A 15177-nucleotide genomic window follows, 5' to 3' on the forward strand; every position below is an offset into this window, starting at 1 on the left:
TGATTAAATATACAATGCATTTGAGAAAAACTTAGTTTTGATAACAGCTCCTACATTGTGTACGTACCTAAGAGAAAATTAAAAGACGAGATAATTGGTGAATGCGGCACGTTCTCCTAAACAAATCTGTTTGTACGAGGGGTTCTTGCATGAGACCCGTTTGTTTGTTTAGACATCAAAAGAGGCAGCGGGAACCAGCTGACCTGCTGTCAGTCTGACTTCTTATTTGCGGTAAATGATTGCAGGACTCCCGAAAATAAAAAAGTAAGTCCTCCCATATTCAGAGTTTGAGAAAAGCCGAAACTGCAAATATGACACATCATCGCCAACATAAAGGGTGAAACATATAATTTATGCATAACCGAATGTGCATGTGTATGTGTGCACGGCACACTGGGGTCTTGTGAAGCTGTCTAAACTGCCAGCGCTGTTCAAGCAAAACCCGCAGGGCCCCGGGGACCAGTGGAAGCGAGGGATTGACACATGAATACACTTTGTGGCGGGACGCCCACACCACTAGGAGATCCAAGGGTGCGGGTGCGGGTGTGTGTGTGCGCAGGGGCAATAGAACAACCAAGAGTGACTGACAACCAGCTAACCTGTGTCAAGTGACGGCGCTCAGCACAGCTTTTGCCCATTAACCTCATTAACCCGGCACTTTAGAGGCTTACTCAGCACAGTGGTAGCAGTCTCATTTTAATAACCTAATGGACCACAGAGCTGGTCCCACTTATTAACCACCACTACGGAGTTCAGAGCGCAGGCTACACTTGAAAAGGCAGCACAGTGAATATTTTTAGACTGTACTTTCCGTTCCTAAATCAATAATGTTTAGCTGCTGTTGGTTAGCACAGCTGAATAACTTGAAATTCACTTAGTCATTAGCAGAAAATCTTCAAGGCGACATACAACACTTCAACACATCGGACTTGCAGATTCTCCGCTGCACCATTTGAGCTTCAAACTGTCATTTGTGGATTCATTTAAATCTGTCTTCACCACGTTAAACCTCCTTTGAGTGATGAAGACATTCCAATTAATCATATCTAAGCAGATGCTAATTTATCTAATAATGTGTTGAGGCTTACATCAAAACAAGTTGCTGTGGCGATGTTACCTAGTTAACAAAAAATGTATTACAAATGCACCACAAGTCCCAAGACCTTTTGGACAACTGACCCTCCGCTAAGTCCTGCCTCCAAACGCAGACTGGCCAATCATACTACCACTACCACTACTACCACTACTACCACTACCACTACTACTACTACTACTACTACTACGGTAGATCTGACAGCTTGACAGAGGAGCAGCAGGGGGTGGGGCTTAGCGAAGGGTCAATTCCAGCATCGACATTTACGGCCAATGTTAAAAGTCAGTGTTAAAGGTGGAAGTAGTGTACTCTTTATGTAGAGAGGCAAAAAGTAAAGGACACAAACTAGATTGTACGGCATGTCGTCCAAACTCGTCAAAGGGAAAAATAGTTGACATCTGTTCCAAAAGCGAAACACGAAGTGAAAGCACTCCCTGTGTCGGATTGATTGTTTGCAGCCTCCCACAACTCCATTCTCACAATGAATAGTATATGAATAGTATATGAATAGTATATGAATAGTATATGAATAGTGTATGTATAGCTGTCAGGGAACGGAAAAATTCAGGTTGACGACCGACCGAGCTCGTGTTGGCACTTGTCAACTAATAAAATGATGTGTTGTGACAGACTAGACATGAGCATATGCTCCAGACGAGCTGTGTTCATGCACATGTGTGTCAGCTCATGAATAACAAATGGGCCTTTGATTAGCGCAGAAAGCTTAAGATGTACATCAAAGTGTGTTTCCTTGATATTGTTATGTGCAGCACAGCTGTTTGTGTCGCCTACCTTTTTTTATTTTCTTTGTTTCTTAGGGAGAAACGCATGCACTTTGTCAGACATAGCCATGCATGATACAATGAGTCTATCTGTACCGGTGCGTTTCACTCTCCCTGACATGCTGTCTGTGTGGTTTTTGAAGCTTGTGGCTGCAGTGATGGCTGATGTCAGTCTCCGCCGGCTTTCAGGCAACAGCGGTACCACTTTTCCTGTTGTTCCAGACCAGTGAGTGTGGTGACTGTTGCACCCTGCTCGGCGGGCTGGGAGGATTACCGAGCAGGTTTTGGAGTGATGTAAAAGACGAGTGGGGAATTACTGTGGGTGTGTGCTAGTTTGTTGGTGTTTTCCCACTGAATCAAACAGAGTCGTGAGGTGCTTTTAGGAAGGCGAAGATGGAATATTCATTTAAAAAAACACATTTGAACACGTAATCTGTTCCGTGTAGTTCCTGCCATCACCAGCCCAGCAGCATGACTGCAGTCAGTCAGACATTTCTGTCTCTTATTGTATTTAAAAACCTGGCTGGTCAAACTAACGACTGGTCCGGCACCGCTGCTAAGAGGAGGAGAAAAGAGGGTGACTGCTGCAGTGCGTGTGTGTGTTTGTGTGTGTGCGTGGGGGGGTGGGGGGGGTTGTTGGTCATAGCTCGAAGGTGGGCGGGAGGAGGAGGTGAGATACAAAATAAAAAAGAACATGTGGGAAGTGGTGATGAGAGGAAACGAGAGAGAAATGAGATCTGATAGAAACATCAGGAGGAAGAGAAGTAGACGTCTGTAAGACGGATCGGTGATGTTAATGTTCTTGCATGCTTATTAATAATTCACTGAGAAAATCTCTCTCGGTACCGTCGCTTATGAAATCCAATACCCATGCGCTCTGCCCGTTGTGTGTGTGTGTGTGTGTGTGTTGTCGTATGGCTGTCAGTCTATCGAGAGCCAGAGGACATATGCTGGTCAGCCAGCTGCCCTCCCTACTGTCTAATCATTTTCTCTCTTTCTCCCTGTAGGGTGGCCATTACAGTGAGCCCCCTCAGGCCATGCCACAGCGCACACACACACACACACACACAGTAGCAAACAATGGGAAACTGTTTTACACACATGCACGTTTGCACACACACACACACACTCTCTCACTTCATCCATCCATCCAGCCCAGCTCGAGGGCCTTGGTGAGTGGGCTCCAGCCCCACGCTGCAGCCCCATGCTAGGGCCTTGGCCACATTAGCGCCCTGGCGGGCAGCCTGAGCTCGCCGACTGCCTGCAGCAAACGTCCTCCCACAAGAGCTGGCACCCTTTAGAAGAACTGGAATGGTCACAAAGTGGGAAGAATCTAATCCGGTTTGACTCTTTCTTTTTTTTCTGCAGTGTCTTCAGCCACCATGGGGCTTATTTAGGCCACTCTCCACTCTAAATAAATATGAAATATGAGTCCTGTATGTGATGTGTGCTCACTGGGAATTATTGGATTAAATGCCTGCAGGGTTAACGCTAAGAAAAAAGAAAAAGCTGTGATGCTGCAGTTATAGTACATGAAGCCAATTTAAGCCCCTTCACAGTGATATCACATGACAGCTTTGTATGGTTTATATCTTAGTGTAAGTATATCCTGCAGCTATGCTTCCCTGTGCGGATTAACACCTGAGTCATCGTTGGCTGCCTCCATTGGGTCTGAGATAGCCCGCCTCCACCCCGGCTGCTATGCTCACCCTCCAGTTCACAGCCATTAGGGTTGAAATGAGCCATACCTGCGTAAGGGATGGGGGCGTCTTTGTCCAGGGCCACCAGAGGAGGATCTAGCAGAACGACGTCAGTGTTCTCAGTGATTACCCCATGGTACGACGTCTCAATCCACGGCTTGTGCTTATTCACTGTGGGGACAGAAGGCAGAGTGTGAGGCGTCAGTGAAACACTTCTGCATCGGATCTATCAAGTCTATCATGGTGAGATGTACATCTACAGTTTAATTTCACCTCAGAAATAAACAATTGAACTTGGACATGCACACACAGGCAGTGTACTCTAGCAAGAATACACACTTGTTCTTCTTCTTGGCTCCTCCAGCCTAGGTTTCTACAAGACATTCTCATTTTGCTAATCTCCCCCCAAAACCTCTTTTCTCTCTTTTGTTCTTTTCTTCCTTCAAACATTCCCTGCAGGTCTTAAAGCAACGCGCCATGCTTGATCAATGACCACCACTGCGCTGCCAGCAGAAAACTGTATCCAAGGCTGAGTCAAAACAAAGTTCATGTGCTGAGGGCCTGATTAAGGGCCATAATTGAGTAACTGCCCCCTGGCCTGTGCGGCACCGTGCCGACCCACTTGCCATTTGTTTACCTTCTTTCGGTCACAAAAAAAAAGAAAAAAAGGGGGCAGAGGAAACAACCCCTTAGTGCTTTCAAGCTGGGCCAGAACAAAGCCACAAATTACACTTTGTGTGCTTTAGAGCTCAAGTTTAAGTTTGTGGGCTGAACATGACACAAAGCAAGGCAAAAGAACAAAAAACATGATGTGGTTTAATAAGGAATGAAGTGCATATGCAACTAATACTCTCCATTCAGTGAAAGAAAATAAAAACTCCACATGAGATGCTAAAACGTGTACTCTACAAACAAGACCGACAAATGTTACCACATACTCTACAATGTTCATACAGTCTTTATGTAATTATCTGTTTTCACGGCACTTAAAAACAGATTCAATGTTTTGCTACCGAGAGCACATGAGAACTAGTTAGCAAGCGTGCAGGAAAAATAGTAAAGTAATGGATAACCAAGAGATCCTTTTATTCTCTTAGTTAACTAAGAGAATAAAAGACACCGTCATGTCTTTGTCTCCCATTTATGTTATTTTTACTGCATAAAAATGAACTTTTGTAAGTATAACAGAATACCAGAATGCTTGTAAATGTACATGATAAAGAACCAAACTTGATTTATTTTAGCTCAAGTTGTGCAATTACTTTTTTGAGGACTGTGGGTTCCCTCAAAAAGCTAATGAGACCATGGGAACAACACGCTAACGCTACAGGGATACATATTCACGGGTGTCAGGCCAGAAAGCATGACTAACGGCCCAAATACAGCCAGAGGAGATCATTTACAGGGGCAGAGAGATGGGAGCACAATAGTCTATTAGAACATGATAAATATGCATGAGTGTGCTACAACGGTGACGGGTAAAATGATGCCGGATTTCAACTTTAAATGCCAAACCGTGTCATTTGGGGAATTCATAGCTTGCTGACGACGCTGTGCAGGAATGTCATAGAGAAACATGATTTTTATGGGTCATCCCTGTCGCTGCCAACGCTGCCGCAAAGACAGACCAACCTGTTTTTTTTGTGGAACGTGATGCAGGTGCAGACTAATTAGCACACATGGTATTAATGTCAGATTTGGCTCTCCGTGTCTGCAAAATCAATTACTGCTTCAGCAGGAGAAGAAGACTTTTATCATAAGAGAAAAATAGAGAGACATTTGAAAGCAGATGAAAAAAAAAGCTAATATCCTCCTCCAACTTGGAACAAGTGCATAACCCCAAATAATGTGTAAAACAGGCTATAACACTGTTTGAGCACAATGCGTGACAGCTAATGAGGAGTCTGGAGATCAAAAAGAGGCTCAACTTCGTGTTCGGTCCTCTCACGGATTAGGAGGCCTGTTGCCCTTTAAATCCCTGATGTGACTCGCCGTGACTACTTAGTGTCAGGCTGACCTAAATGTTCTGTTATCACAAATGCCTAAATGTTCTATTGTGAGAGCACGATGTGATCAGAGGCTGTTTTTTTGGGGCTTTGGGTATCGGCAGATATCGAGTACCGATCAGATACCGGTGTTTAATGAATAAGCTGTACGCTTCACTGTGTGGAAGTGATCATTGTCTGTATAAGGCAACATTGGCCTTGACTTAAACATTGCTTTCCTTACTTTGCAAAACAAAATGTTACAAATAAATACAAGATATAAATGTACTGAATTAATCTGCTGATTATTCACTCCATCAAACGTTTGGTCTATAAAAAATATCCATCCCAGTTTGTCAAAGTCCAAGTGGATGTCTTTAAATGTCTTGTTTTGTCAGTCCAAAGCCCGAGATATTAGTTTATATGATATTCAATTGCTTAATAAATGGGCCCCATTATTAGGGATCCACCAATCTGACTTCTTCAGTCCCGATACCGATACCATGGGCCTCTGCAGACACTGGGTATCAATCAGATACCAGATATCGGTATCGGTGCATCATCCCTACACACATAACGCAAGTGGCAGACAACAGAACATTACAATCTAGTCTGATGACATCTCCATGCTGGTGACCTTTATGATATCACCAGAACACGACATGAAGTGCATCTTTCCACTGCGGGTTAATGATGTCTCAAAGCCTTGCCGCTTTCTCTCTCTGTGTGTGTGGGATGGAATGGTTTTTCACAAGGAGTGATGAGGGCATTAAAGGAGCGTCCACCTCCGGTAATCGCAGCAGTGTCTTCATGGGGCGCCACCCACGTGTCCAACCCCCCGACCCACATCTGCAGCACATCCGATCTGACTGGTGAGAAATACGACGCCGTCTTCATGTAATGGGGTCCATGCATTGACAGCTTGAGACACGAGCCATTAACACGAAAAATGGATGGATAAGCGCCTCTCTTTTTGCTAATAATGCGGGCTGTCAGAGGCTGGAGAGGGGTGGAGGGGAGGCGGGGGGTTGGAGAAATGAAGCAGCCAGACCATCAGTTCCAGAGATTCCCGGGGGAAACATTGCAGCCGCTTACCACGATCGAACCCTCGGCTGCAAGCTCTAATGCCTCGACACTAAGTGATTAGCTACATACTCCTGGCACCTTGAATCACAACTAAACACGGTTAATCCCCTGATCAATACGAAGGGAACATGACACCCCGCACGGCCAAATGTGTCTGCGTCACCTCACTCCGCAGGTGAAGTCAGAGGGAAGCGCTTCTCAGAGTTGCTCTCTTTGCAAAGCTTATGTGTGCCAACGAACGCACGGCAATGAGAAAATGTATCCCATTTGGCATTTTGATCAAACTGTGCGGTGCTCAACTATACGACTCAGCCTTCAGGCTTCAGACAGCCTCTAATAGGATGGGTGCTTAAAAAAAATAAAAAAATCAGCAAACACCAGAAAAAGACGGAGCTGCTCTCTAAGTGACCCCAATTTTCAAAAGCAAACACCTTCAATGGCTACTAAAAGCACTTGGTAAATGGCGAGCAATAACCTCTGTTTGTGAATGGAGAGAGGTCGAGGCTGTTTAGCTGAACATGACGAGATGGGATGCAAAGGCCTTCATCCCCAGGAACAAGAATCAAACGCACCCTTTTCTATTTCATGTGTTAACAAGCAGAGGAAACTGCTCACCTGAGATTGTTGTGTTTGCTTATTCAAAGTAGAGCTGGGATTCAAATACCATGACCTTTTCGTCCACTGTGTCACACAAAGAGGGGGGGGGTTCTGTTAACTGGCTTCAAGGCAGACTTGACAAAATCATTTTACTTCGTATAATATCTCTTGGAAAGCACGTAACCATATTTCAGCGTTTATTTTCTTTTGATGAAAAGCAACGGGTTCCACCTTTTTCTACTTTCAGCTTGCGGCAGAAATGTAGCAACTAAATTAACAAATTGTATCACATATGTTTCAACGATGACACAATTATTTTTGTTCCCCACAATCAATTTAATCACAGGGGTTGAGGGATACAGTTATCAAACCTGTACGGGCCAATGTAATCAGGCTGTGTGACAGCCGAAAGGTGAGCTGTGAAGCCCGGCTGCCCTTTACCGCTGGCTACCGGTCAGCGCGGCTATCTCCCGCCGCCATTTCACTGCCAATTAAGCAGAGAGTCGCGGATTTGACTTGAGGCTCCGAGCATGGCAGAGGCGCTGTAACGGCTGATTAATCTCTGACCGGGGCGACGGTGCGCCGCCGTAACTGTGCCACCTCCTGACGGGCGGGTACTGCAATCTGAACGGGCCTCGGGGGGGGGAGCAGGGGAGGAAGAGAAACAGTTGTAATTAAAAAGAACTCTGTAGGAAATTAAACTCTGATTGATAAGGTCAACAGTAGGGGCTGCGATGAATACATCAGCGTAATGAAAAGTAAACGTAGCAGAGACGGTTAGCCATTACGGCCACCAACAGGCAATTACACAGCAAGCTGGGAGCTCACGCCGGGCTCGGAGACAGGCTCAGAGACGCCCATCAACGGGTCACTGCGAATTACTGAGAGGCATCCCCGCTGACGTCGAGGTGGGGGGGCTGTCTCGGGGCCTCGGTTTTTCTTTTCCGTCAACCACTCCATCGTTGCAGTGATCCGTGTCTGCTTTGAACCTTGGAGATATTTGAGAACTTTAATCTTCTTTGCACTCAGTGCACCGGCTTCGCGCTTCACAGAGCAGGCTGACAGGAACCGTCTGCCGGGAGAGGACTTTATTAAATATGAAAGCTCCTAAGTAGATTTCTCGTCCAGATACGGTGAGTCCTCAAGTTCCTGAACATTGATTTAGACTTGAGATCAGTAGACTAAAGGATAACACGTGTAGACTGTAAGTTTACAAAACGGACAAATAAAATTTATAAAAATGTATTCGCTGAGGTTTTGGGATATTAAAGGTGTATTCCAGTGATTTAGTATTGTACTTGCAGTGCTGTGAGGTCTAGTGTGGGTCAAGCCCCAAAAACATTAGTTCCTGTAATGCAACTCTACAAAGGACAGTTGGCTCCACAAACACACCTTCTTTCTCCTTCAAATGACACAACACGACCAGGGATTTTAAAGAGTCATGACCTTAATGTACTGAATGAAAGGAGAGACACCCAAAGAGTCTGAAATGAACAGATAATAACAGATGTTTATCAAACTTGAAAATAACCTGTTTGACTAAAGCAGGGTGTTGAAAACAGATGAGGAGTGAATCCCAGTTTACTTCTTCCATCACACCAGTGTTTGCAATGTTAAATACAACAAGGGAACCAAAGCGAGGATCAAACCACAACAGCTGCCAAGCTCAACACATAAATATGAGGAGGGCTTTTCTGTACTCGGGCGGAATACAAGTGACGCAGCGAAGGAAACAGTGTTCCTGCCAAAACACCTGGGTCACACCGAGGTGACCCCAGACAGCCCCTCTCAGACTGTGACCCCCCCCCCCCCCCCCCCCCCTAACCTCCGCTATGCTCTTTACAGAGCTCCTTCTGCTGTCGTCTCATCTCAGAACAGAAGTCTGGAGGACACGCATGTGGAAACTAAACTTCACACGCCATCTAAAAAACACAAACTCTTCATGTCCTCTTGGATTAAATTGGAAAACATGACTTGGCCAGAAAACAATTTGCATGTTTGGCCTTTTCTTTTTTTCGTGGCTATATATTTGGATTTCGTTTCTTGAGATTATGAGCCATCCCCACGAGATCACACACTTTTTTGGAGGTTTGTTGAGAGGGGAATAACCTAACAATTCAGAGGCTGCCCTGCATTGCCCCAGGTGTGTGTAAATGCGTAGTATGTAAGCCTGTGCGTGTCTGTGTGTGTTCTACTTTTGTGGCCCACGGCATGCCATGGTCCCAGTGCCTATGATTGTGTGTATGTGTGCGTGTGTGTGTGTGTGTGTGGTAGCGGAGGCTCAGTGGTCGGCTGGAGAGCAGAGCAGTGTTGCAGCGGGACCCCACAGCGTCCGACACCTGCCGATGGGGGAATAAAAATAAAAGAAACAGCGAGCGCTCAGACCGCGATATACAAAAGCACACAAGCAGCCGAGCTCAAAGGTTTGTAGACGAACAAAAAAAGATCATAAAGGTGTGTTTATAGTTCTACACTACACAGATGGGGAAGAAGACACTGAAGAGGAGGCAAGCGCTGCCACACGTATCAAAGTCCGGCTTTATTTGCACCTCAGTGAACAATGGCAGTTTTTTTTTGTTTTGACATTTCTCCCCCCCCCCCCTCAACATTGTCCCTGCAGCGAAATGATAGAGCGCAGGCAAAGGTCAGGCTTTTATCATGAGCTTGGTTTCCATCCAACCCCCCCCCCCCCCAGATGGGGACTTATTAACCTGCAGAGATAGGGGGGGGGGGGAGGCTGACTGCACACTGCTGCTCCGCTACCCTCCCAGTGCCCCTGAGGAAGAGCGAGAAAAACTAACACAGAAAGAGAGATGTGTTATGCATAAAGGTACACAGCAAAACTAAAAGCATCCATCCAGATGACCAAGAGTGGATGTATAGGAGCTGAAAATGCACTTTTGGTGCCATCACCCCCAGCTATCATGACCCCTCTTTGTCAAATGGCTTGACAGCCACAAATGTTCCCGCGGTGCATCATTTGAGGCCCATTATCCTGGTCCATTATTGTATGCGCAATTTGAGATATGGCATTTAGAGCTTCCTGCCTTTCACACGAGCACGCACACCGGGAGCCTGTCAAGAGATACATCCATTATCAAGGTACATTTACCTCAAACTCCACATCTTTAGAACTATTTTGTGCAGTATATCGTAACTCTTTTCAGGACCTTGACAACTCACCATACTTAATAGTATTTCCAATGTTACGTGATTAGATATGACGTACTAATCGGGTACGATTAGAGGTGTTTCATTGCTGAATTGCCATCTTAGTCTGATGTCATAATTGCTTTTTTCTGATGGGTTACTTTGCCCGATGCAATCACTGGTGACTGACACGTTCTTCTAATCAACATCACTTTCATTCAAAACAGTTGCCAGGGGAGCTTTCGGTTTGACATCCCCGTATTGATGCTGCCAACCGCAGCTTTGTAAATGTAAATCAACTTTTATTGTCACACACAGTCGCACACAGCACGAAGTGCGATTTAGTCTGCGAGCACCGTCAGAGGTTGAAGAGACCAAAAAAAGAGAGACGAAATGGTGCATGAGGGTTGCTCATTCGTCAGTCTGGAGGCTAATCCAAGAAGGTGTTTGTGATTATTTAGATACATTTTTATCTTGTGATTCTCTGCGGTGATCTGATCAACCACGAGAATGTACGAGAGCGGCCTGACATTTGATATTTAACAAGCGTGGACTTGAAAGAGAAGGGATGTTGCAGGAAGGTATACAACAAACACCTTCACTATTTCTATTCTTTAGTTTTTAGGGACATTAATGTAAATGTACAGAGAGGGAACTTAAAATATACAAAATCCTGAATAAGAAATGGCCACAGTTAAACACTCCTGCTGATTTAAACCACTTCTACCGCACAGTAAGAGTCTCTTATACTCCGATGGCCTAAAGTGCAAGCTGTGTGTGTGTGTCGGCGGACAAGGAGCCAGCATGAGAGCCAAGAATTGCGTTCTGGCCACTTTATGCGGCCCTCGGGCCAGCTGTGAAACAGGGGGTTGAAAATACATTGAGCAAATAAAAGCTTCCACGCTGTAATCCTTTTAGAATGGCTGGACTTCTGAAGTGAAGGCCACCGTCTTATGGAACATGAGGTGCACTATATGCACATTAATCTGGTTTATGGTGCGCGTGGCTGTGTGTGTGTGTGTGTGTGTGTGTGTGTGTGTGTGTGTGTATGAAGCACCGCCTACACCTACAGCAGTCTGACCTTGGCAACAATTTGTCCTCACGTCTGTTCTTATATACATTTAGTCTACTTTGTTCGTCTTTTTTCCTCCCATTCTTTTTCTATTGATCTTTACTTTTATTATTTTCTTTACTTTCAATTTCTCCACAGCCTCTATCTCTCTTTTCTCTTCATCTATTAATCTTTACTTTTTTTTCCCCTTTACTTTCAATTTCTTCTCCACAGCCTTTCATCACTCAAATACAGCCAATCAAATGCTCGCTTTCATCTGGTCAGTCATTCTTTTCATCTTAAACTCCTGTACAACCCCCCCCCCCCCCACACACACACACACACACAAACACGCACACACTCCACGACACTTAGTCCCCGCTGCTCCAAAGAGTGTGTTCGTGATTCCTCCTGGCAGTCCATTCCATTTGGCCTCTCTCTGTCTTTCTCATGTCACTCTAAAAATCGAAGGCAAGTGGGCAAGGAGATGCGAGGAAGAGAGAATCCCTATTGGAACTCTCTTTGGACCTCTGCTTAACACACACACACACACACGTACACACAACTGAACCACCTCATCCTGGAAGGAAAGAAGGAAAGAGAGAGAGCCTGCAAACCAAAAATGTCTCTCCCCCTTCCAGAATGGTGAGGACGGCTGTGTCATATTGCAAATTATCCCCGCTGTGGGACTAATAAAGGATTATCTTATCTTAGCCTCATGGCAAAAATATTCTGCTAAAGTCAGCACAAACCAGTTCTAGGTTTCTGTTACAAGCAACCCAGTAGCACCAGCGTGTTTCCTTCCCAATTGAATGCAATTGAAAACAATGCAACTCAACGGCCGTCATTTAATGTAGCTATTGTAGCCTCTAGCTGCTAGCCTCCAGCAGAGATGAGGAGCAGGTTGCAGAAGTCCGATAAGCTCACGTCTTTCTTTCTCACTCTTCTAACTCTGACACACAACCAAGTGACATCACTTGAGTCAGTTCATCAGACTTCAGCGCCGTCGTCAGACACAAAAGGCTTTAAACAACTGCCGTCACACGTCCAGTAGTACTCCACCAGTGGAAGTCCTGTAAACAGACTTTTATGTGTAAGATCCGTGGAGTTCCATTCTACTTATATGGTGCAACCGGTTCTTACTAATGCCTCCAGTCATACTCCCGGACGGACGCGTAGCGGTTACGTTTACTCTCAACCTCGAGATTGCGTTCGGCACATGTGCAAAACTTGTAACAGACAGTAACTTTGGCTTAACTTGTATCTTAAACCCCACACTACATTCTAACTAAACTGTGTTTGAACTCACCAAACACATCGCTGATGCAACAGACTCATTCTAAGACTAATTAATCAAAGATGATGAAACCGAATGTACAAGCAATGAACCCAAAATGAAGAATGAACATTGCGTAACACAGATGTGACTTAGTATACAGTATGTATGTGATGAATATGATGTACTGGATTTCAGACTGGAGAAACACACCGCATTGAGCACATAGTCACCTCTTTCACCCGACATCATACCGCACTGAATCTGTAAACCAAATTCTTGTGTTTCACCGATCCAGAACACTCTATTTTTTACGCCCCCCCCCCCCCCTCACCACTTTGGATTGAACCTGAAGAGCTGCAGTGCATGACCATGAAGCCCCGGCTGTGAACCGTGAGAACGGAAAGACCTGGAAGTCAGCGAAGTACTTGAAAGGGAGAGGTGCTTTGGACACGCTTTAACCTCCAGCACATCTGAGGAACGTGTGGCCGATCACGCACATTAGACGTCTCTCTCGCACACACATGAACACAATCACTGAGGCTCGGTCGGATATGCTTCGGACCTGTCTGACATGCTGATAGCTGCTTTGCAATCTGAGGGAGATGGAGGGCAGGAGGAGAGTTATCACCTCCCTGGAGGCTGATCAAGGAGATACACGTGAAGCACCACTTCAGCATTTCAGAAAGGTGATTGCAGTTCTGGTAAAAAAAAAAAATACAATAGCAGACATTCAGCACACACACCCACAACCTCCACTTGTAGACATATGGAGCACACTAGTGTCCACAGGAAGCTCTCACAAACAATTACTGTGCCAAGCCTCCCACTGGCCGACGCTCTTCATTTCATAGTCCTTGTCCCACAGACCCCATTCAAACCCACTGGATGTGGCATTTGCACAAGTGCTAAAGCAATCAGTGATTTAGGAGAAAAAAAACCCTCTCAACCTCTTTTTAACCCGGCCAAAGTTCAACTGGCTGCTATTGATTTTCATTATACTGAAGAGAACGAGAGCAGAGGAGAGAGGAATAAAACAACACGTCGTTTGATGAAAAGTTGCACTTTGCCGTTTTGTGCAGCAAATTAATTCAGGTGGAAAACACATGGGGGTTCAATGGATTAAGCTCGGCAACTGTTTGTGTTTTATTGTACCGAGAAGTACACCTGCCTTGTAAATACAATGTAAAACAAGCCGCCACCATTTCACAGCAGGGCATAAGCCTTTCTGTCTTATTTAGCCTTGAGATCTGTAGGGATTTATTGTGGTTTGTTTTTATTCACCAGTGGCACTGGTGAATAAAAACCCAAATTGCTGGCAGCCAGAAATGGAACAGCGATGGCTGGTGAGTAATGTGGTTGGGGTAGCATGTGTGTGTGTGTGTGTGTGTGTTTGTATGTGGGGGGGTTGGCAGTATGTATGAGGGACTGTTGTTGGTAGCCTTGACTTGAAACAAACAGCCTCACCAGCATCCAGTGGAGCAACACTCCTCCTCACAGCTCTGACACACAGAAGAAGAAGAACCGCAGACAGATGAGGACATGTATGAACTCTAGTTAAAACTGCTACCAATGGTGGAGACCTTCAGTTGTTAACATGAACGACGGGATGGTTTCAAACGAGGAATGCAACAGTGAAGGGGGAGACAGCCTTGGTGGGTTCATTCATTGGCTGGCTGACGCCATCTCTCTGGCGAACAGCGGTTCTCCCGATGCTACGAGGCCAGACACACACACATAAATACTGTATATCCACACACATACATATATATATATATAGAAAGAAATGTGTTCATCCAGATCATGCTGAAGTACATCACATTCACATACATTCTGTGTCGACCAAACAACACACCACACGCGCGCACGTAAATAAGAGATTCAACGTTTGGAAAAGATAAGAAACTTCAATCATTCAATCAAACCCTTTCATACAGGTTGGTGCACCTTAAAGTCCTTCACAGACAGCCGGCAAATACACAGAGAAACAACAAGATACAATAAAAGTAAATAGACAAAAACAACAACATTGTTAAAAATAATAATTTACAGGAAAAACATTAAAAACACTTTTTTAAACTTCAAAAAGTACCATAAAACATGCGCAAAATATCTCCACGTTCGGCTACACTCATCCCTGGGCAGGCTCTTCCAATTTATATCTGACTGTGAAAATATAATAATTTGAGAGAATATCTATCATTTTTACTTTTCAAAGCTTGAGTGATGACATTCTAGATCTGTTCATTTGTTTCTTTTCTAGTTAAACTGTAGGACTTTGAAGATCTTGCATTTAGAGGATACTTCCTGTTGATTACAGCTTGGATTGAAATGTTTGCAGTTTTGTCGTCATCTTTATCAGATATGATAACATCGATTGTAATGACGACCGGGAAAACGGCAACGTCGCTTTGACTGAGCAAAATCAACAAGCCGACAGTTAAAATGCCTAAACTA

General features: G+C 44.9%; 1 protein-coding gene across 1 annotated transcript in view; it reads right to left on the minus strand.

Annotated features, from left to right (window-relative positions):
• LOC142959281 (calsyntenin-2-like) overlaps positions 1 to 4054 on the minus strand; it is a 130008-nt gene extending 125954 nt beyond the window's left edge. The window contains exons 1-2 of the mRNA XM_076100527.1: positions 4024 to 4054; positions 3624 to 3746 (exon numbers count right to left, since the gene is read on the minus strand). Of these exons, the coding sequence (XP_075956642.1) occupies positions 3624 to 3746; positions 4024 to 4054 (154 nt within the window). The remainder of the gene's footprint in view (positions 1 to 3623; positions 3747 to 4023) is intronic.
• Positions 4055 to 15177: the final 11123 nt, after the last annotated feature.

Source organism: Anarhichas minor, unplaced genomic scaffold (assembly GCF_050575085.1).
Source record: "Anarhichas minor isolate MPS153535 unplaced genomic scaffold, ASM5057508v1 ptg000026l, whole genome shotgun sequence".
NCBI classification, from domain to species: Eukaryota; Metazoa; Chordata; class Actinopteri; order Perciformes; family Anarhichadidae; genus Anarhichas; species Anarhichas minor.